At 35.7% G+C, this 24964-nt stretch overlaps 1 protein-coding gene across 2 annotated transcripts in view; it reads left to right on the forward strand.

Annotated features, from left to right (window-relative positions):
- The window catches only part of LOC117338165 (H(+)/Cl(-) exchange transporter 7-like), a 94872-nt gene that overhangs the window by 36861 nt on the left and 33047 nt on the right, over positions 1-24964 (forward strand). For both annotated transcript variants that reach the window (XM_033899387.1, XM_033899388.1), the window contains exons 2-9: positions 2809-2967; positions 6530-6604; positions 8762-8827; positions 10809-10944; positions 12543-12652; positions 13522-13665; positions 19186-19272; positions 19897-20055. In XM_033899387.1, coding sequence (XP_033755278.1) covers positions 2809-2967; positions 6530-6604; positions 8762-8827; positions 10809-10944; positions 12543-12652; positions 13522-13665; positions 19186-19272; positions 19897-20055 — 936 coding nt within the window. The remainder of the gene's footprint in view (positions 1-2808; positions 2968-6529; positions 6605-8761; positions 8828-10808; positions 10945-12542; positions 12653-13521; positions 13666-19185; positions 19273-19896; positions 20056-24964) is intronic.

The raw sequence follows: 24964 nt of genomic DNA on the forward strand, positions 1-24964 counted from the left end.
ACAGTCTACATCAGACAGGTAACAATAAAACAGGACAGTCTGTATCAGACAGGTAACAATAAAACAGGACAGTCTATATCAGACAGGTAACAATAAAACAGGACAGTCTGTATCAGACAGGTAACAATAAAACAGGACAGTCTGTATCAGACAGGTAACAAAGGTGAGTATTCTTTGAGTTTTTTTCTAGGCAGAAAAAATGGCATGTTGTGGCGGAGTTTTATTTGATTTGGCTGGTGTAGTTTGACTGGTAATGGTTAAAAAACTACTGAAGTATTGCTCTGTGATGTGAAACAATCTGCTAAAGTACACAAGTTAATGTGATCACACCTGTAACAGTACATGTACTGATCAGTGTTTGATTACATTATTTCAGTTGATTTGCAAATGAAATTAAATCCTGCCATCATATTCTATAATGCTTTTGTCTGAAAACAATTGGATTAGAATATGTAATGTGTAATGTTTTCAATATATGTGCGTGAATGTGACTGCATTTGATATGTGCTAACAGAATTTGTAAAAGCATTATCCTCAGCAAAATGGTTTCAAATTAGTTGTTATGAATTTCCTGTAAGGGAAATAAACCCTAATAGAATACTTGTTCTGATTCTCAATAACATTTGGATGTGATATTTACCTCCTTTGATCTATGACTTATTTCGATAGTGATATTTACCTCCTTTGATCTATGACTTATTTATAGTGATATTTACTTCCTTTGATCTATGACTTATTTATAGTGATATTTACCTCCTTTGATCTATGACTTATTTACAGTGATATTTACTTCCTTTGATCTATGACTTATTTATAGTGATATTTACCTCCTTTGATCTATGACTTATTTATAGTGATATTTACCTCCTTTGATCTATGACTTATTTATAGTGATATTTACCTCGTCTGATCTATGACTTATTTATAGTGATATTTACTTCCTTTGATCTATGACTTATTTATAGTGATATTTATAGTGATATTTATAGTGATATTTACCTCCTTTGATCTATGACTTATTTATAGTGATATTTACCTCCTTTGATCTATGACTTATTTATAGCGATATTTACTTCCTTTGATCTATGACTTATTTATAGTGATATTTACCTCCTTTGATCTATGACATATTTATAGTGATATTTACTTCCTTTGATCTATGACTTATTTATAGTGATATTTACCTCCTTTGATCTATGACATATTTATAGTGATATTTACTTCCTTTGATCTATGACTTATTTATAGTGATATTTACCTCCTTTGATTTATGACTTATTTATAGTGATATTTACCTACTTTGATCTATGACTTATTTATAGTGATATTTACCTCCTTTGATCTATGACTTATTTATAGTGATATTTACCTCCTTTGATCTATGACATATTTATAGTGATATTTACTTCCTTTGATCTATGACTTATTTATAGTAATGTTTACCTCGTCTGATCTATGACTTATTTATAGTGATATTTACCTCCTTTGATCTATGACTTATTCCTCCTTTGATCTATGACTTACGGTATTTATAGTGATATTTACCTACTTTGATCTATGACTTATTTATAGTGATATTTACCTCCTTTGATCTATGACTTATTTATAGTGATATTTACCTCCTTTGATCTATGACTTATTTATAGTGATATTTACCTCCTTTCATCTATGACTTATTTATAGTGATATTTACCTCCTTTGATCTATGACTTATTTATAGTAATGTTTACCTCGTCTGATCTATGACTTATTTATAGTGATATTTACCTCCTTTGATTTATGACTTATTCCTCCTTTGATCTATGACTTACGGTATTTATAGTGATATTTACCTACTTTGATCTATGACTTATTTATAGTGATATTTACCTCCTTTGATCTATGACTTATTTATAGTGATATTTACCTCCTTTGATCTATGACTTATTTATAGTGATATTTACCTCCTTTGATCTATGACTTATTTATAGTGATATTTACCTCCTTTGATCTATGACTTATTTATAGTAAAGTTTACCTCGTCTGATCTATGACTTATTTATAGTGATATTGACCTCCTTTGATCTATGACTTATTTATAGTGATATTGACCTCATTTGATCCATGAATTATTTATAGCGATATTTACCTCCTTTGATCTATGACTTATTTATAGTGAATTTACCTCGTCTGATCTATGACTTATTTATAGTGATATTTACCTCGTCTGATCTATGACTTATTTATAGTAATGTTTACCTCCTTTGATCTATGACTTATTTATAGTGATATTGACCTCATTTGATCCATGAATTATTTATAGCGATATTTACCTCCTTTGATCTATGACTTATTTATAGTGAATTTACCTCGTCTGATCTATGACTTATTTATAGCGATATTTACCTCCTTTGATCTATGATTTATTTATAGTGATATTTACCTCCTTTGATTTATGACTTATTTATAGTGATATTTACCTCCTTTGATTGATGACTTATTCCTCCTTTGATCTATAATGATTTATTACGTATTCCTCCTTTGATCTATAACTTATTTGGATAGTGATATTTACCTCCTTTGATTTATGACTTGTTTATAGTGATATTTACCTCCTTTGATCTATGACTTATTCCTCCTTTGATCTAACTTATTTGTATAGTGATATTTATACTCTATGACTTATTTGGATAGTGATATTTACCTCCTTTGATCTATGACTTATTTGGATAGTGATATTTACCTTCTTTGATCTATGACTTATTTGGATAGTGATACTAACTTACTTTAATCTCTAACTTATATATTCATATCCTTTGTATTTTGCAGTTTACAGTTACGCCCGTCTCTGATGCAGAACAGGAGGAGCAACAGCAGTCAAACTCAACCCCGTCCAGACCAGCCCAGTTTGAAATAGCGGACAGCGATGAAAATGCCGACACCCTCACACAGAACAGCATCACTGCTCTATTATCATCCAAATTCAGGGTAGGTTATTAGGGGAGGGTTATAGGTTTGCTTTAGGTCTCTCAATGATTCTACATACTAGTACATGTATAACTTTCCTTCTGTCTTCTTGGGGCTCTGTGTCTTACTGTACTGGGCATTCAAAGAACTACATTTAGCATGGGTTCACCTTGGTTTGGCAGAGTGTCATGCATCAAAAGTAGAAACAAAATTGTTCTGGCCTGATCTCCTGCACCACCATAACCTCTTACTTGGGGCGTGTCAGATTATCTGAGTGTTCTTGGCACATAATTTCACATAGATATTTTAATACTTAATGAATTTTTAAAATGATTAATCAAGAAATTTTACTGATACTATTCACATCTAAAATTCAAGGATAAAAAATTGGGAGTCCCCGGAATCCTTCAAAAATAGGACTGAATGTAAGGTATGGGAGACCTTTCCTTTGACTCCACATACCTGTACTATACAGAATCAAACTGAAGTCCTTGTTGTTGCCAATTTGTAATTTACTTCCATGTTCTAAGCACCATGCATCTTAACATTCTGATTATTTTCAAGTTACGTGTTAAACCACCAAGAATACAGTTTCTTATGTAGAGATAGGTCTACCTCCTGGGAATTGTTCCTGGTATTTTTGTCTGGAATTGTCAAATAGCCAATACAATGGAGGACAGAAGTTGTTTCATAGTGGTCTGCTGCCACGTGTGTATTGATCAGAATTTGACATTTAAGTAAACTTACTAGGAACTTACGGCCTGGTTTCTGTTTTCTGTATTCCCTATACAGTCATATTAAGTCTTTCTATGTCATTACAACATATCTGCTTTATTACATGCCAGTAAGAATGATATGGTAATATTTTGTGTTTTTTATTCAGAAAGTCATAAATCATGATTTTTGTTCAGAGCTTTAATAATGTTAATAACATGTGCATTTGTAGATGTTTTTCTGACATATAGTTTTAATTTTATTTGTCCATGTTTTACAAATGTTGCTTTCATTTTCGAAATTTGTTCATGGGACATGATCTACAAAATATTTCATTCAAACCTCTATGGTCAATGTTAATGAATAATTCAGAAAGCTATTGTGATCTACTTCATTGTATAAATATATATCATCTGGGTCATCTAGTCAGGATGCCCTAATCTAGAACATGATCAATTGTGGCGGGTAGTGATATTATGACTTTTCTAACTTGGAGACCTAATTTAGTATACATATTAAGTGTTTACTCATCAGGGTCTGTGGGTCCTTATCATGTACCTTATAAGCATTGGAATCTGATTTCATGCATACATAGTGGCTTGAGTCTGGTATGTTGTCTAGTATTATAATATAAAGCTTGCTCTAGTGTGCTTCAGAGACCCATACTACCTCCCATTGACTAGGGATGCCCTAGTACATTCTGTAGTGTGTACCTTCTCTGATGTGTGATGTATTATGATCTAACACAACACTTTGTACAGTAATTGAGACCCTGACCGTCACCCTGACCTAGTACGTAGGGTGAAGAAAAACCATAGCCAGACAAAGTCTCAAGTGACCTATTCTAATTGACTTTTGTCCATTGTCATGCATTGTCCATTCATAAGCAACTTACGTTTTCAACTTCTTCTCAATAACCAAGCGGCCTAGAGACCTCAGATATTGGGCCTATAGCATGCTGGGGTGACGGGCTATCAAGATTGTTCAAATAAATGACCTTGACCTCATTCAAGGTAACAGTGGTTGAATATGCTAAAACCTTTAAATGACTTCTTCTCTGACTGAGAGGCATATAGAGACCTGATATTGGGCCTATAGCATGTTGGGGTAAAGGGCTTAATCAAGAATGTTCAAATTAATGACCTTGACCTTCATTGAAAGTCACAGGAGTCAAATATGCTGAAATCTTTAAACAACTTCTTCTCATTTAAAGTAAGAGACCCAGATACCTAATATCGGGCCTTTAGCATGCGTGGGTGAATGACATTAACCTCAAATGCAAGGTCACAGGAATCAAATCTGCCAAAATATATAAAATTTGAGAGACTGTTAAGGCCCATAGGCCTCTTGTTGTTTTGTGTGTTAGTTATTACTACATGTAATTAATTTTATTTTAACTTTTGAAAAACTGGTGCTCTGATTTTAGGAAGTTGTTGCATGACAAAAACCTGTAATTATGTAGTTTCAATATTTAATTGTATATTGATTAGCCTTCAAGCTTCAGAATATTTCCCTTGAGTTCAGACTGGTAGACTTGTAGATCTGGGGCAATGGCAAATGCCTTAAAAAAGGAGAAGGTACAGTAATGTGGTAGCTATATAGTAACAGAGGTCTAAAGAGAAGGGGGAAAGGTTAAAGATCTACAATGTTGTGATAGACATTGGTGGTAGCTTAAGTCATGATTGCTTCATACCTCAATCAGAAGGATTGAGTGGTTACCAGTGTTAAATGTTGATGAGATGCTTACATAAGGTCATTGAAGGTGAGGATAACAGTCTGTAGGTCAGATTAACAGGCTAGATTAGGTAGACAAATCTTCGCGGTTGTGAGAAGTGGTAGACCTAGTGAGTCTGAGCGACAGACTCGAGGGACTCCTCAGTCAGTTGTGGCCAATCTCAGCCTTAATTGGAGCCGAAAGCTACCATCATAATGATCCCTTTGCATGACATTGCCTGGATCAAAATTGTATCCCAAAGTGTAAGTGTGTATAGCACTGAATTATGGAGGACTTAAAATACATCTCATTTAGCTAAATCAGCATTGTATTGGTTTCATCATTATACAAGTCTTACAATTTCATGTTGTAGATGTTTGTAAAACTTCAAAGCTGTTTTGACTAATGTAGAATTCCACCAGTTGTAAAGCACGCTTTAAATTTATTCTAAGTTTACTTCTGCATAAAAGATATTGTTTTGATAAGGAAGCGCAGAATTCCATGTGTATAATAGGTAACCTTCTGATCTGTCGTATAATTGGAAGTCTTTTGAAACAACTTGTAGTGTTTGCATAAAAAGTATCCATAAAATCTTAAGTGATTTACAATAGTTAATGTAGTGATATATGTTACAATGTTACTATAGAAATAGTTCAGAATAATCATTATAATAAGTAGAGACTATTTTTAAATCTTTTTTCAGGATTAAAATTTAAGGAACATATGATAGTGCAATATTTGTGATCCACTATTTCTACCACACACATATATACCAACCAGTACCATCAGCTCAGGCAACACATGTTCCTCTTTAGTCAAAGATGCTGGTATTCCATTAAATACCGGGCCAATATATCATTGGGATAAAATATAATGATGTATCACATGGATGACATTTATCTCCTTTCTTGGTGCATACATAATTTGTGTTATTTTCTCTGTCAAAAGAGGAATGTTGGTTTCTAAAAGAAGGAATTAGTTTAGAATTAAATGTAAGCAATTCTTCTGAACTTGTCGTTAACTTCAACCTTTAAATTTTAGCAATTATACAGATACGGTTAAAATGTTTTTCAATTGTACAGCTGACTGTTAAAACATGGTTTTACTTTTGTAAGACAAGGAACTGTTGAAATATTCTCAGTTTATCTTTTTCAGGATATACAGAAGAAGTTGAAACAATATGGTATTGACTCACCACGTTTCAGGAAAAGGCTTGTTTCAAAATGGGAGGTAAGTGTATAGTATTGAATTCTGTTGATGTCTTCCACTGTAGTTAGAATATTTTGATGATCTGTATTTTGTTTTGATATGTCTAACAGTGTGACCATCCTATTTAGGTTCCTGGAGCACATCTCCTGTATTATGTGGTTCATAGAACCATCAAACAACTTTATAAATACCTTTTGGATGTTTTCGGAAGTGGTTGGGTTGGAGAATTGTCACTATGACTATATACAAAATTGACCTTTGTGTGTTGTGTACCAAAAGTAGGTCACTATGACATATATTTTGATTCTTGGACCATAATCTGTATATATTATTTGATGTAGGATTGTGAAATCATGTGTGGGTACATATTGAGAAGATAGAGTGTTGCATGCCAAAAGTAGGTCAGCACAAACTTCTTTCGACCTTAATAAGGCAAAAATGATAATCACCAGCAAGCATAAATAACTCTATTACCTACATGTCTCCTGGTATATTTATACCAATGATTCATTCAGAGAAATCTTTTTTTAGTGCTCATTTTAGAACCAACATGGGGCCACTGCAGAAAACTTTAAAAAAGCAAACAGAAAAAAACAAAACAAAAAAAAAGGTAGAGGGATATCCATGAAGAGAAGCTTAATGTTCAATCTTATTTTCATAATGCTTATTTAATTCTTTCTCAAAATGTAAAATTTATTTGTTTTATCCATACTGGAATGACATTTATGCATGAAAACAGCTGCTGTGATGTCTTCGATTGACTGTAGTATCATGCCTCCATGAGAACTGCTGCAGCTTTCAGATAGAGATTGATAGTGTTACCCAGCACCTAATAAAATCAGAGTGCCAGAGCTAGAGTGGAGATAGCACCGCTTGTCACTCACGCCCATAATGCATCATTGCATGGTTATAGATGGCCATCCCCAGAACTTTTACACACAATTAGGTTTGACCATACAATGTTCCTTGCAATGTTATCTTAAATACTTGAGCAGGGTTGGGTTTCAGAAACAAGAAAGGTCATCATTACTATTATTATTTATATAATTCTTGTCTACAGCTTATATAATGCATTGGTCAATTTTACAATGCAAAGAAAGAACAGAATTGTTTGAGATTAAAAGATAAACGTCAAGATTAAATTATGTAGCTATGTAAATATTGTATCATGGTTTGAGCCCACTATCAGGGTTGGGGCAAGGCCCTTTATGACGTACCTTAAGGCACAGCGCTCTCAAACACTTAGTTGTTGTTTATTTTTCTTTCAATGCTGAATAAGGGAAGGTGTGTGGAAGGTGTGTGGAGGTACCAGCTAAATAGATTTTTTATTTGTTCTTTCATTGCAGTTTTAAATTTGTATCGATTTTAAATTAGTATTCAAAGCCCCTTGAATATGTCAATAATCCTTGTCACGATTCAAGGATGTATCAGTAAATCATTTTATAATGTGAATGTCTGTTGTAACACTTTATAAGCCATAGAAAAGGATTTCAATGTTAGCACAAAACAGCATTATAGAAAAGGATTTCAACGTTAGCACAAAACAGCCATATTGCATAATGCTACTCAACTGCCTGAGTGAAATTGATCCTACTATACATGCTGTATATATATATACGCAAATTAACTCAACTTTAGAATATCTTTGACATTTTATTAAAAAAAAAACCTATATGAACTAATCCAGTCAATATTCTGCTTCAATGTAATATTGAAACAGTGATGTATTTCTCATTATTAGTCCAGTCCCATGCACTATGCACTTGTGAAAATATGTATAAGAAAAGAAATTAAAAAAACGGCCAAACTCATGAAATATGTTTGTATTAAACAGCAAACCATTTAATATCCTCTATATTTGTTGGCATTTAGGAAGATATGTTTTGTAATATATTACTGTAGGACTTGATGATACTTTTTGAAAGTGTTACCATAGTGTTTGGCATCCCTCAGAACCCCTATGAACCATTCTTCAGCTTCATATAGTCAATCTGACCTACAACTTCGGAATATCTACTGAAGTTTGTTGATGTCTAAACTATGACACATGGATATTTGATATGATTTAAGCAGTTAACTGGATTATAAAACATGAAAATATTGTTGTTTATTAGAGTCATGAATTATGGATAATGAAAATACAGGTGTGTTATTAAGAGGATTATCTTTGTTTGGTAGAGTTTGAACTACGACACCTGTGAGAACTATGTCTACCTGAAGGAACGGGACAAGTACAAGTCTAAGGTAAGTAATATTGATTACCACACTGGTGCTTTGATCTGTGTGAAATTAAAGGTCCCTCATTGGCTTTTAATGTCACATTAAAACGCTAAATCAACGCAATCAAATTTAATAACACCAACTTTGATATCACATGGGAAAATATAATTGTGAGTTCATGGCAAAGGCAGGAGATGTAGGACTTGATAGTCTTATAAAGTGTAGTTAATGATTTGTGGATATCAAAATGACACCTTTCAATACTCAACTGTTATGGTTTGTGTCTGTAAGTCAATGTCATTGTCAAGGTCACTGACACAAGTTGTTGTGGTAGGCTGTGCAGAGGAAAACTCTATTACTAATATACAGTAGCAAAGAGTTATACACAGAACTGTATTTAATACATCAGCTTCCTTTTCACAAATGCAACATGTCTCCACCACTATGATTTGATTCATGACCATTGATACCATGACCTTTGAAACCATGACCTTTAATACTGTTGATACCATGACCTTTGATACCAATGATACTATGACCTTTGATACTTTTGATACCATGACATTTGATACCAATGATACCATGACCTTTGATACCATTGATAATACCATGACCTTTGACACTATTGATACCATGACCTTTGATACCATTGATAATACCATGACCTTTGATACTATTGATACCATGACCTTTGATACCATTGATAATACCATGACCTTTGGTACCATTGATACCATGACCTTTGATACCATTGATACCATGACCTTTGATACTATTGATACCATGACCTTTGATACTATTGATACCATGACCTTTGATACCATGACCTTTGATACCATGACCTTTGATACCATTGATACCATGACCTTTGATACTATTGATACCATGACCCTTGATACTATTGATACCATGACCTTTGATACTATTGATACCATGACCTTTGATACCATGACCTTTGATACCATTGATACCATGACCTTTGATACTATTGATACCATGACCCTTGATACTATTGATACCATGACCTTTGATACTATTGATACCATGACCTTTGATACCATTGATACCATGACCTTTGATACTATTAATATCATGTCCTTTGATATGATTGATACCATGACCTTTAATACTTTTGATACCATGACCTTTGATATTATTGAAACCGTGACCTTTTGATGATAAAAGCAGGGACATTTTTCTCTCTCAAAAGAGATCTCAAACAACAAAGCTAAGGAGAAATTACCACTACCCTGAGCTAGTGCTCAGTGACCTTAATCTTTTCACTTTTACACTACTTCCTCCTTCACAAAGTCTTTGCCCCGAAAACAACTACAGCCCTGGTTCTTCAGCTCCTAGGAAGCCACTCAATCTCCTACTAGCTTACACTTGAGTGGTCAATGGCTACCAAATCAGTAATAGGAAGGAGTAGTGAAAAATATCCTGCCTACTCGGGGACTTGACTTAGTGAACGCTTGCTCTCAAGGCAAACATTTTACTACTAGGCTAAAGGGAAATTCTCATTAGCCTGAGCTAGTATGGTGACCTTATTATATCCACTTTTACACTACTTCCTCCTTCACAAAGTCTTCACTCCGAAAACAACCATGACCCTGGTGCTTAGCTCCAAGGAAGCCTCTCGATCTCCTACTAGCTTACACTTGGAGTGGTAAATAGCACCACACCTGTAGGAAATAATAGGAAGGAGTAATGAGATAATCCTGCTGAGCCTAGAACTAGTATTACTTCTCCCTTCTCTCAGAGTGGACATCACACCACTAGACTAAAGCAAAATTCTCTCTAACCTTATCTAGTAAGGCATTCTGTACTCTTCTCTTTTATCTCCTTTAATGACCTATAAATTGTCCTCAAATGAAGAAGCAAACAGAAGTAAACTTGAAGGTAACTTACAAAGACCTTCATTAGGAAAATGGGAGACACTTTACCTGAACATAATATGGTGATGGTGGTTGTTATTGTTGTTGATGAAGTCTGTTGATGTTTACAGAAGTCTGTGACCTTACGATGGATCAGCAAGTGGATGGTGATGTTCCTGGTGGGTATCGGTACGGCACTGCTAGCCGCTGCCATCCATGTCATCGTGGAAAACCTTGCTCACAAGAAGTTTGAACTTATACAAGAATGTATCCTTGACTTTATTGTGCTAACCCTAATTATGATACCCCTAGTAGTAGACTACACATCAGAAATGTAGACTGGCTTGTAGAAAACATTTTACCCTGACAATTCAAAGAAAAGCACAGTGTTTTATTAAAGTCTCCATATACACATACTTATGGGTATAATATAATTAGCTGCAGAGACGTTAGCTTTTTCAGTAGAGCGTTTGTCCTGGATTTAATCCCAAATGTTGAGGGATTCTAAAAATATTGAGCTCTGTTCAATACACCTAACCAATGCATGTATAACTTCTTTAACTGTTTCCACTTATTTTAAAAATTTACAGAAATGCGCATCTTCCTTCACAAAAAGATAAATATTGAAATGGCAAGTGTGGTAATAGTTTGAGGGGTTTGTCCTGGTTATCATGAGTACGGAATGTAATTAGCTTCTGGATAACATTTCTAATTGAGGAACTATGACAGACATACGTGTCTGTTTTCTGTCCGTGACTGTTTTCTGTTGATGTCTGCCAGTATATTTGTTATGTCTGTCATCTTGTTGTCCCCCCCCTCCCCTTTCTGTCCATGTACTCAGTTCCTGTAAAGATAGACAAGAGTTTCTCTTATAAAACAATTGCTGATGTAATACTCTAGGTTTGCCTTTCTATTTTCAGCCATGGAGAGCTAGGGAGAGCTTTGTTTATGAAGCAGTGCTTAAAGATAGAATAATCAATGTTAAAAATCAAACCAACACCAGGCCTTATTTTCTTTGATGGTAAAAGGTGTCACATTTGATTGCTGGATTTTTAATTCTTCAGTAATCAAAAGATATTTACTATTATACATAACTCACAGGATAAATTGTTTTACATGTACCAATTAAGTTGAATCTTGTATATAAAACAACGTTAACATCTATATAGAATTTTTGATATTGAAACACCTCAAAGAAGTGGGTGGCATTAGTGTGTCCTGTTTTGACAGGATATTTGAACTGTGGCTTTGTTCTGGTATTGGTATATTTATCAGATCTGGTTTATTTGTTATTATTACAGTTTGTTATACATTAAGTTAAAATAAAGATCACTTTTTCTCCCATAATTCACAGGGTTATCCGGCGGTTGCTAGGGAAAAGATAAATCGATCTTACACAGGGTGGGTAAAGACAGCCGTCACACGCTATATGACGCTGCTCACAATAACGTAACGTCATCATTTTACGTTAAGTAACCAAGTCGTAAATGATGACGTCATCAATTTTGACGCACATTCCAAGGAGCATTGAAGATGGCGCGATGAAAAACTTTCATAAAAACTTACGTTTGGTTGCAAGTATGTGAGAAAAATAATCAATCCTGGGTCTGTTCCGCGAACAAGGATATCTCATTCCACCCTTGTGTAAGAGTTTGGCTGGCCAGCACTCGACAAGCCTCGTGCCAACTGGCCAAACTCTTACACTTGGGTTGAGATATCCCTGTCCACGGAACAGACCCGTGATAGATTCTATTAATCTCTTACATTAAGTTCAAATAAAGATTACTTTATCTCTTACATTATTATTGATTCTCAAGATAGTTTTAGTGTTCAGACCTTTTAATGACCTTGACAAGGACCTCCAGATTTTGACCATTGTGCCAATCACAGCTGCCTGTACCAGCCAATTCTAATATGGATGGCCATCAACTTAGTGATCAGCCTGGCAGGGGCTGGTCTTGTCACATTTTTGCAGGTAGGTAGTATTTAGTATCAAGTTTAATTAAACACAATTATACATTTATAAGTTCCCTAATATTTCTGAAAGGCAGTGTTGCGTTCACCCTGAGTCCACCATCAGTCAATAGTCAGTTTTTTACTTCATTTTGAGTATTATATATCTTGTTAACTCCATCACTATAAATCAGCAAAAGTTCCGGCCTATCACAAGGAGACTTAACACGAACATACCGCAGCCTCCCAAAACACACATACGCACTCACCACACACATGCATGTCGCACGCACGGGAGGCCGTCCTTAAATGACCTTAGATGTTAATAGGACGTTAAATAAAATAAACCAAACCAAAAACCTGGGCTTGTCATATTTTGAATGAATTATTACATTTTGGAATGAATTTTGGTGACATTTTGAAATCAGGTTGTTTTCCTTCTATATATAATTCAATTGTTGTGACCTTTTGTTTACCATTTTGGTCGGGAAACTGCCACTTACATGTATGTACAATTTCTGTATGTAGTTACCTCTTATGATGCCACAGTGATGTAAACTGAAGTCAGGTCTGTACCCTGCTACAGAGTTATGGCCCTTTATTCATTTTGTCGGGGTACTGTCACTATGTAGATAAGTTGTCTCTTTGGATGTTTCATTTATGATTACTTAAGTCAGGCCGGTACCTCAAGAGTTATGGCCCTTTGTTGATAATTTTATGCATACCCATTGTGATTTCCCATGGGTGTAAATGGAGTAATGTCATTATTTTGTAAGTTATAAGTGATGTAAATAATTGCATCAAATTTTTGATGTTAATACTTGTATATGCTACTGAATCTGATTTATTATAAGATGTTATTTTTAAAATTTTTATATTTTTTGTTTGCAGCCAATGGCAGCAGGGAGTGGGATACCCTACATCAAGTCGTACCTGAACGGTGTGAAAATCCCAGGTCTGCTGTCCTTACGCGCATTTGTGTCCAAAACCGTAGGAGTGGTACTCTCTATACTTGGTGGCCTTGCATGTGGGAAGGTAACTACTAACCCAGCATGACCCTACCCACTCACCTCCAGCTCCCTTCAGTCCTAGTCCTGCCCTCTTGCCTCCAGCCCCTTCAGTCATTCACCTGCCCACTCACCTCCAGCCCCTTCAGTCATTACTCTGCCCTCTCACCTCTCTGTCTACTTGGCCTTTTTAATGCCAACTCACCTCCATCCCAATGCTTCAATCATCGCCCTGCCCTCTCATTTCTTCACCCCCATTCAGTCTCCCCACTCCCCTCCATCCCCTTTAGTCCTTACCCTGCCCACTCGCCTCCATCCCCTTTAGTCCTTACCCTACCCACTCGCCTCCATCCCCTTCAGTCCTTACCCTACCCACTCGCCTCCATTCCCTTTAGTCCTTACCCTGCCCACTCGCCTCCATCCCTTCAGTCCTTACCCTACCCACTCGCCTCCATCCCCTTCAGTCCTTACCCTGCCCACTCGCCTCCATTCCCTTTAGTCCTTACCCAACCCACTGGCCTCCATCCCCTTTAGCCCTTACCCTGCCCACTCGCCTCCATCCCCTTTAGTCCTTACCTTACCCACTCCCCTCCATTCCCTACAGTCCTTACCCTACCCACTCGCCTCCATCCCGTTCAGTCCCTACCCTACCCACTCGCCTCCATTCCCTACAGTTCTTACCCTACCCACTCCCCTCCATTCCCTACAGTTCTTACCCTACCCACTCGCCTCCATCCCCTTTAGTCCTTACCCTGCCCACTCGCCTCCATCCCTTCAGTCCTTACCCTACCCACTCAGCATATTAGGAGTGGGACGACTGGTTCGCCCGTTGTCAGTATAATGTGACCGGGTGGGGTGTGCTTCTGGGTGTCTTCAGCAGTATGTTTCAGTGAGTTAGCACAATAAATCGGCAAAAGTTCCGGCCTATCACAAGGAGACTTAACACGAACATACCGCAGCCTCCCAAAACACACATACGCACTCGCCACACGCAGTCATGTCGCACGCACGGGAGGCCGTCCTTAAATGACCTTAGCTGTTAATAGGACGTTAAACAAAATAAACCAAACCAAACCAATTGCCTCCATCCCCTTCAGTTCTTACCCTGCCCTGTCACCCCCATCGCTCCCTTCAGTCATTGCCCTGCCCACTCATCTCCCATCTTGCAACCCTCATCCAATCTTTCCCACCTATATCTGTTCTTGTCAACAATATTTACCCCACTTTCCTGGCCTTCATACATTCTAGGTGAGATATTTAATCTTTGTTCACAATATCACTATGATCATTGGTCATTCTCAAGTTCAATACGTATACCGTTTTCCTTCCATGGACTTAATTTGAAAAGAAACATACTGCATTCTATAATACAAATGTAACAGCTCTTTTCTACTTGACCATGCCCAGTTTCACCCCTACTATAACTTCAGATTCATTCAAATCCATACAGAAGATCTATTCTTTTGAACCTGACCGTTTCCTAGAAACATCAATGATTTACCTCCCCTGCTATCCAAAAATACTAGCACTGCTATTCTTCATCTGCTGCTAAGAAATGTTAGCATGTTGCTTAAATTTCTACCCAGAAATATAAAAACTTTGCCTAACCTGCTTCCCAGAAATATCAGCACATTGCCTAACAGACTTCCCAAATATATTAGTATATGCATGTCGCTAATAATACCTCGGTCACATTTGCTCTATGGGTAGGATACAGAGGCATTAATTATGAAGTTAGATCCATTAAAGATGCATGATCAGTGGTGTCGGCAGGGTCATTTTACAAGCTATCCTATAATTTACAGGTCGTAGCTGTAGTCATTCCAATATCAAAATATACCTTGTGGTGATGATAACCTATGTGGCCATTATAGTATGTGACTGTTGGAATGCTACAGTGGCCATATACATATTTTAGATCTAACAGCCACAGCAGCAAATGTGACGGAGCCTGAACTTTCTATCCAGTAATTTAAGCACTAGCTTTATTCATTACCCTATAAGCTGAATACCTGACCTGTCCAGATATCAGAGCATGTTATATAATCTATGCATTGCTTCCTGAGGATTAATGTGTCTATATGTTGTCTATATCGTAACTTATGCCATACATCTAGAGCTCACATCTTTACCCCTAAAATATGTCCCCCTACCTCGTAGTACCTTTTCTAACTTTGTGATACAGCCCAGCAGTAGGTCTCCAGATATGGAGTTTCCTGATCACCATAGTTCACAGGCATTTCTTATAATTAACTCAAAGATATCTTGTTACTATTCATTTTCCTCAATCAAGCATTGCCAAAACTAAGGAACAATATTAGCTAATGGAAATTTTTTCTCAATTTTATCAATACTCTTTCAATAGTACATTTAAGAATGTTTATGAATCTCTTATCATACCCAGCTTGACCACTAACAGTTAAACTGATTCACAGCTTCTCTATGCTTGCAGTGCTTTTCACTTTTTTAATGGTTTTTGATCAGCATGTATTTAAAACAAACTGGATGTCAAGAACCTAAAGACTTTTAGTTTCTATGTTAGCTTTAATTTGAAGGTAGCTATACATGAGTTATTATTCATAATTGAAACGAGTAGATATAGCCTTGGTCTGTCGTCGAGGAAACTCTCATTAGATGAATACTCTATACCTGTAATTTGTGTAAGGTTGTAAGTTTTCAAAGCATCTGATTGGTCATTTGTGACGTCCAACAATTCTGATTGGCTATCCTCTGGCCTTTGTCCACTGACTACATTTACTACTCTCACTTATTCTTTTTGTCATCTGTCTTCAAAAGATAACATGGACATGTTTTGTGGAGTGGCCGGGGGTCGACATTGGTATAACTGGGTGAGAGGGGTGTCTTCATAGAAAGGTCAATTAATCTGGGCTTTCAGTCCCACAAAAAAGCACGGAAGCGAGATCATATGGCAAACCAAAAACTGACATCCCCGCCTCTTCCCTGATTTTCGATATGCAGTGGACCCCGATATATATGAATGAATTATCAAACCAAATAACAAATGTACAACAAAATGGTTAAATTGCTGATCCCGTATCGTATTTTTACAAAATGGTTAAATCGCTGACCCCGTATCGTATTCATTTGAAAGAAGCGGCCACAGCATCTATCGTAGGCCTAAGCCTCAAGCTTCCCTTTTCCCTGGTATAGTGCTATCTAGGTCGTTGTCATTCGGAATTGGTAAAATATTGTATAAACAGAAGATAAAAAATAATAAATAAACACTTTCTTATCATTGAGTTTTATTACAAATTTATATCCCAAATACTGAAATGTAAAAATCCATATTTAAACACTTGTCTTGTGTCCATAAACTGATAAGAGATTTCATGTAAACACAGCTCGGTTTCCAAAATATTTGTTTAAATGCATGGTTTCTTGAATGAATAAACCTCTGGTTGAACATTTAACATCACCATAACCAATAATAGCATACCTGAGAAATCCGAGAAAGGACCTATAGTTAAATCTGACAGTATACTGGAAATTAGTCTAATAATCAGCTGTGATGTTCGACCTCGTGGTGTCATCTTTGGATATTTGATCAGAGTTATTTTAACAAGTATAGTGTTCTATAAACAAAACACACAAACAAAATGATTGTCAAACTAATATTTCATTTTGTAAAACTTAAATAATTTACAAATGTAATACAGATGATAACAATTGTGCAACTAGAATAGATAATAAACGTTCCTTTATTACATACTATATTTTGTCGCTTAATGATTTGGTTTCCAGAATTTAGTTTTTATGTTGGGAGAATTTGAACTAGACATTTGTAGGTAGAGAAGTTATGGGATAAAAATCTTCCCCAACGAGTGACAGTTGTTTATCATGTTTATCTAACTCTCATTAGTTAATTTTCAAATTTGGTAAAGACACTCGCTAAAGCTAAGGTCTTTTCTAAATTTGAAAATTATCTAACATGATAAACAACCGTCACTTGTAGGGGAACCTCTATGTCTTTATACAAGATGTCTATTAAATAAGAACTGATTTAGAAGGCAGTGCCTGAATCCAGATTTATAGGGTTTACACTTCAGCAGTTATTCGTCCAATAATTAAATGACTATAAAACCGGACACCGGTAGAGGTATTATTCTCAACATAAATTGATGAAACACATTATCATATACAGAGCAACCCGCTTATTTGCATAGCCCTTTTTCCATGACAAAATATGCAAATAACCGGAGTATTCGTATAGGCGGAGTTGGGTTTTGGCCCCTCTTATACACTATGTAGATCGTCAGGTAGGTGCTATATGATTGTTTACGTTATTTGCATTAAAAATATAATAAAAAAACATTATTTAAAATATAAGAGTAAATACGAAATAAATGGGTTTGTTATTCTTTGTAAATGTACAAATATTTGCATATACTTCATCGTTTGGATCGATGCTATAATAAATAAACAAATCTCATCAAAAGATGAGGCATATAAATATTTTATTCAGTAATTCTTCTTCACAATGCTACTGATATGGTCTGGATAATAACTAAATGTCGATATCGATGCATCGAACATAACCTGTTTTGACGAAGTGGGAACCAATGATTAGATAACGTTGTACATCGTGTCGAATCAATGTGTAAGCTAAAACACTTTTCTAAAAACTTTTATTACGGGAAAATCACAAAAATACCCTGAAATCAATCAAAATTTTTCGATTTTTTGGAATTTTTATATGCATATAAGCGGGAGTCGGTGTTTTAGTCGATGCAAATACACGGGATTAAAATACAAAGATAAAGAAGAAAAAAATCGGGACCTGAGAATTTTATGCAACTAAGCGGGATATTCAAATAACCGATATGCAAATAAGTGGGCTCCTCTGTATATTTATTTATATCTAATTGTATGTTCAGTTAGGATAAAGATGGATTCGCATTGATCCATTCAAGTGTTTGTTTACCTTTTTTTTTAAGGGGATGACTGCCTCATGTGAAATTTACTTATAGAATATCACACTTGACATCTAGTTTTAAAATTAGATTGTCTCTAAAATCTTCAAATATTTCAAAAGAATTTTTTTCCTTTAAGATTTCCATTTATTAACTGACACAATGATTTTATTTGTGTGGCTCAAGAGTAACGGTCCACAAGAAAAATTTGTGTGTAGTAACACCTATCAGGGCTATCATTCATTTGTCATCCACCAATTTATCTCACATTTCGAGATTTAGGAAATTCAATTTAAAAATTACATTTCCAAAAGAGAATATGTCAGTAGGTAGCAGCCTGGATTCAGAAGGTCTCCTGTCAGATAAGACGAGGAACAGAATCTAATACTACTGTCTAGAACATTGATAATTTCATTTCAATAAATTCTATTGAGCAAAAATTGTACAAAAGGATGAGACAACAGACTTACCTGTATCAGTCGTCTCGTAAAAAAATTGATAATTATTTCAGAATGGAATTAAAATGACAGACACTTGTGTAGTTGATATGTATGCCATTGAAGATTAGATCTAAAGGACGTCATGATGATTATATTTTATGTTTGTGTCGGTTGTAGGAGGGTCCCATGGCTCACTCCGGAGGAATCATTGCTGCAGGGTTGGGGAAGGGGCGTATCAATTTTTTTGGCAGGAAGAGGTGCTCGGTATGTAATTGACTCTGTTAACATTTAATTAGTATACTGTGTACAGATTAGTAACGGACCTTACAGTACCATGTATTTTGAACTATCATATTTATCCTCAAATAAGCCCCCTCCCTGAGTGTAAAATTTAGAATTAAAGTTTGGATACTGGGCTTATTTGTGAACCATCTTGAGCTTGCTATTTTAAAAATGATGATCCTGCAAAAATGATGAAGGGGGCTTATTTGTGAGCAGAGACTTATTTCTGGATAAATATGGTACAGCCAGAATCTTATGAATGTGTGAACAACATTGACATGGCACTAAAAAGATGTTTATATTAGAACACAGTTGACTATGAAATTTTTGTGTATAATAATCTAGCATCAAAATAATATTGTGCATCAACTACCATAAAAATCTGAATTTCAGGTATGTACATATATCATGGCATATTTGTCTGAAAAACAACAGAGAATTATACCAGTTATACCATTCAATTGAAACAAGCATTCTGATTCTGACTTGTTAACAGCAAAATCAGCACCAAAATTCAGTTTCCATCAAATTCAGTGTACACCTACACAAGGGCATTCTCAAAGTTTGATCAATACTGACCACAATTTTTACTCATTTGTATTTCAGGTATATGATGGGTTCCGTGACGACCATGAGATTCGTGATTTTGTTGCGGGTGGGGCAGCATCAGGGGTGTCAGCAGCATTTGGGGCCCCTGTAGGGGGAACTCTGTTCAGTTTAGAGGAGGCAGCTAGTTTCTGGAACCAGGACCTCACCTGGAGAGTGGTATGTTGGCCTTATTTCTCCTCAAGTCTTTTTCATCACTATCATTTTTGAGAAAATCCCTGCTAGGATTTCACATTCTCCTTCAACAACTGATGAAACTGACTATTTACAAATTTAAAAATTGCAACTCATTGAACCTAAGTTAAAGTTTGACTGTGAGCAAGTTCATTAAAATGGTCAGGTGTTCAACTGTTGCAAACTGAATGTTTTCAGCTGACAGTATATTTTGAAACCCCAGATTTGGAAAACAAAAAAGTTGACTCATATGAAATCAAAAGAAATTCTTTAACTCCCAACATTTTAAACATCACTTAAGATATTTATGATTGGTAACAACTAATATTATACTGGGTAGGTTCATGCTGCTAAATTAATATGTTCCTCACCTAAGGAGGAAAACTTATTGTCAAACATATTTTACCACCTTAATTTCTTTTGACAGTAAGTGGCTTGATATTAGAATTACACTGCATTTTATTATGGACATTAAATCATGCTTTATAACTTTTCCCTAGTAAAGTTAACATGTTTTAAAGAGCTCATTCAAAAAGAAAACTGACTGAAGCTTGTACAGTACTGGTGGTATTGTATTAATGAGGTAGATTTATTTTCTTTTAACCCACATGAACTTTCAGTTGTACTTTTATTTAGTTAAGGAGACCTCAGAATATAACAGAATTAAAAAGATTTGAAAAGAAAACAGAATAATCAATACTGCTGGGTAAAAGTAATGGGTCTCATCAATGCACTGTGGAGAGGGAGGACTGAATTCTCCGTATGATTAAGTACCTATAAGCAAGAGTGGGCTAAAAGCCTCCTAAATCACTCAATGTAAATCACAGAATATAGGTATTTGGAATATACTATAAGTTGTAAATGACAATACAATATACACATAAGCTTTCCCTATTACTGATAAACATACATCTGAGACTGAAATATCATGTGTTGCTGTAGGAAACTCTTTACAGAAATGAGTTAAGTAATGGTTTTCAAATACATTTACCATTATAGCTTTCGTGTTCTACTAAACATGTCATTATTTTTGTACATATGACTTGTTGGTACATTATATAAACAATAACATGGATTGTTGCAGGACAATATTGGAAGAATAGAAAACTTTTTTTTTTAATGAATTCTCTGTTTGGGAATGTTTTGTCATTAATCTACTAAAGGAGTTTAAGATTACACAGCATGTTACATTTGTAGATAGGAGGGTTATAGTATACAGTTAAAGTAGAGGGATATATAGCAATTTTCTGGATTCATGAGATCGGATCTGTTTCCTGAAGTTGAGGGAAAATGGGCATTGTCAAGGGAAACCATAAACCTGATATATTCCTCAGCTTTGTTATTTATAATTTTAACCATTTTGTTATACCGTTACAAATCAAGAGATATTTTCAACTCAAAAATATTTCTAAATCCTGTCATTTAGATGGCAATAGAACCAAATGGAACCAGTGTGAAATAAGATATACAGTCTATAGTGACATAGACATTTTATGACAAACTGGATGAGTTGGGATTTGACTTGACAAATGATTTGTCGTTGATGATAGCCTGGTTTCATGTCCGAAGCAAGTGATTTTTGTATATATACCCATCTTCATTGTGAACTTCAGCATAAAAAATTCTTAATACTTGATTGCATTAATCAGCCTGACATCTGTCAATCTTGTCTATATATTCTTCCCCTTCGCCTCCAAATAATGTAAAATAACAAAAATGGATACCTTCAACATATATGTGTACTCCAGGATCACCTTCATCTTATTCAGAAATTAGTGACACATTCAGTTGCAAGCTCAATCCAACTCTCAAGTCACGTAGTAACTGACGGCATGTTGTGTTAGTAACAAGCTCCGCCCTCCTCTCAAGTCGCATAGCAACTGACAACATGTTGTGTTAGTAACAAGCTCCGCCCACCTCTCAAGTCACATAGCAACTGATGGCATGTTGTGTTAGTAACAAGCTCCGTCCACCTCTCAAGTCACTAAGCAACTGACGGCATGTTGTGTTAGTAACAAGCTCCGCCCACCTCTCAAGTCACTTAGCAACTGATGGCATGTTGTGTTAGTAACAAGCTCCGCCCACCTCTCAAGTCACTTAGCAACTGATGGCATGTTGTGTTAGTAACAAGCTCCGCCCACCTCTCAAGTCACTTAGCAACTGACGGCATGTTGTGTTAGTAACAAGCTCCGCCCACCTCTCAAGCCACTTAGCAACTGATGGCATGTTGTGTTTGTAACAAGCTCCGTCCACCTCTCAAGTCACTTAGCAACTGACGGCATGTTGTGTTATTAACAAGCTCCGCCCACCTCTCAAGTCACTTAGCAACTGACGGCATGTTGTGTTTGTAACAAGCTCCGCCCACCTCTTAAGTCTGATTGATTTGGGGGAAACACCCAAGTGCAATTTGAGTGTAAATTTACCATCATAAATATGGTAAATAGGAGGGTTACAGTCATGCAGAGTTAAAACAGTAAATAGGAGGGTTACAGTCATGGACTTATAAATGGTAAATAGGAGGGTTACAGTCATAGACTTAAATGGTAAATAGGAGGGTTACAGTCATGGACTTAAATGGTAAATAGGAGGGTTACAGTCATGCAGAGTTAAAACAGTAAATAGGAGGGTTACAGTTATGGACTTAAATGGTAAATAGGAGGGTTACAGTCATATGGAGCTAAAATGGTAAATAGGAGGGTTACAGTCATGCAGATTTAAAACAGTAAATAGGAGGATTACAGTCATAGACTTAAATGGTAAATAGGAGGGTTACAGTCATAGACTTAAATGGTAAATAGGAGGGTTACAGTCATAGACTTAAATGGTAAATAGGAGGGTTACAGTCATGGACTTATAAATGGTAAATAGGAGGGTTACAGTCATAGACTTAAATGGTAAATAGGAGGGTTACAGTCATAGACTTAAATGGTAATTAGGAGGGTTACAGTCATGGACTTAAATGGTAAATAGGAGGGTTACAGTCATAGACTTCAATGGTAAATAGGAGGGTTACAGTCATAGACTTAAATGGTAAATAGGAGGGTTACAGTCATAGACTTAAATGGTAAATAGGAGGGTTACAGTCATATGGAGTTAAAATAGTAAATAGGAGGGTTACAGTCATGGACTTACATGGTAAATAGGAGGGTTACAGTCATGCAGAGTTAAAACAGTAAATAGGAGGGTTACAGTTATGGACTTAAATGGTAAATAGGAGGGTTACAGTCATATGGAGCTAAAATGGTAAATAGGAGGGTTACAGTCATGCAGATTTAAAACAGTAAATAGGAGGATTACAGTCATGAGCTAAAATGGTAAATAGGAAGAGGTTACAGTATGCAGATTAAAACAGTAATAGAGTATTACAGTCCAGGAGACTTAAATGGTAATATGAAGGGTTCCAGTCCATGGAATTATAAATGGTAAATAGGAGGGTTACAGTCCCTGGACTTAATTGTATTAGGAGGGTTACAGTCATAGACTTCAATGGTAAATAGGAAGGGGTTACAGTCATAGACTTAAATGGTAAATAGGAGGTTGAACAGTCATAGACTTAAATGGTAATAGGAGGGTTACAGTATATGATTAAAATAGTAAATAGAGGGTTACAAGTCATTGGACTTAATGGTAAATAAGTAGGGTTACAGTCATATGTAGCTTAAATGGTAAATAGGAGGGTTACAGTCATGCAGAATTTACAACATGGTAAATAGGAGGGATTACAGTCATAGACTTAAATGGTAAATAGTGAGGGTTACAGTCATAGACTTAAATGGTATAATTAGGAGGGTTACAGTCATGGACTTAAATGGTAATTAGGAGGGTTACAGTCATAGACTTCAATGGTAAATAGGAGGGTTACAGTCATAGACTTAAATGGTAAATAGGAGGGTTACAGTCATAGACTTAAATGGTAAATAGGAGGGTTACAGTCATATGGAGTTAAAATAGTAAATAGGAGGGTTACAGTCATGGACTTAAATGGTAAATAGGAGGGTTACAGTCATATGGAGCTAAAATGGTAAATAGGAGGGTTACAGTCATGCAGATTTAAAACAGTAAATAGGAGGATTACAGTCATAGACTTAAATGGTAAATAGGAGGGTTACAGTCATAGACTTAAATGGTAATTAGGAGGGTTACAGTCATGGACTTAAATGGTAAATAGGAGGATTACAGTCATGCAGAGTTAAAACAGTAAATAGGAGGGTTACAGTTATGGACTTAAATGGTAAATAGGAGGGTTACAGTCATATGGAGCTAAAATGGTAAATAGGAGGGTTACAGTCATGCAGATTTAAAACAGTAAATAGGAGGATTACAGTCATAGACTTAAATGGTAAATAGGAGGGTTACAGTCATGGACTTATAAATGGTAAATAGGAGGGTTACAGTCATAGACTTAAATGGTAAATAGGAGGGTTACAGTCATAGACTTAAATGGTAATTAGGAGGGTTACAGTCATGGACTTAAATGGTAATTAGGAGGGTTACAGTCATAGACTTAAATGGTAAATAGGAGGGTTACAGTCATATGGAGTTAAAATAGTAAATAGGAGGGTTACAGTCATGGACTTAAATGGTAAATAGGAGGGTTACAGTCATATGGAGCTAAAATGGTAAATAGGAGGGTTACAGTCATATACTTAAATGGTAAATAGGAGGGTTACAGTCATGAACTTAAATGGTAAATAGGAGGGTTACAGTCATGGACTTAAATGGTAATTAGGAGGGTTACAGTCATGGACTTAAATGGTAAATAGGAGGGTTACAGTCATGCAGAGTTAAAACAGTAAATAGGAGGGTTACAGTCATGCAGAGTTAAAACAGTAATTAGGAGGGTTACACTTATTGACTTAAATGGTAAATAGGAGGGTTACAGTCATGCACAGTT

The sequence above is a fragment of the Pecten maximus genome, chromosome 11, assembly GCF_902652985.1.
Source record: "Pecten maximus chromosome 11, xPecMax1.1, whole genome shotgun sequence".
NCBI lineage: Eukaryota > Metazoa > Mollusca > Bivalvia > Pectinida > Pectinidae > Pecten > Pecten maximus.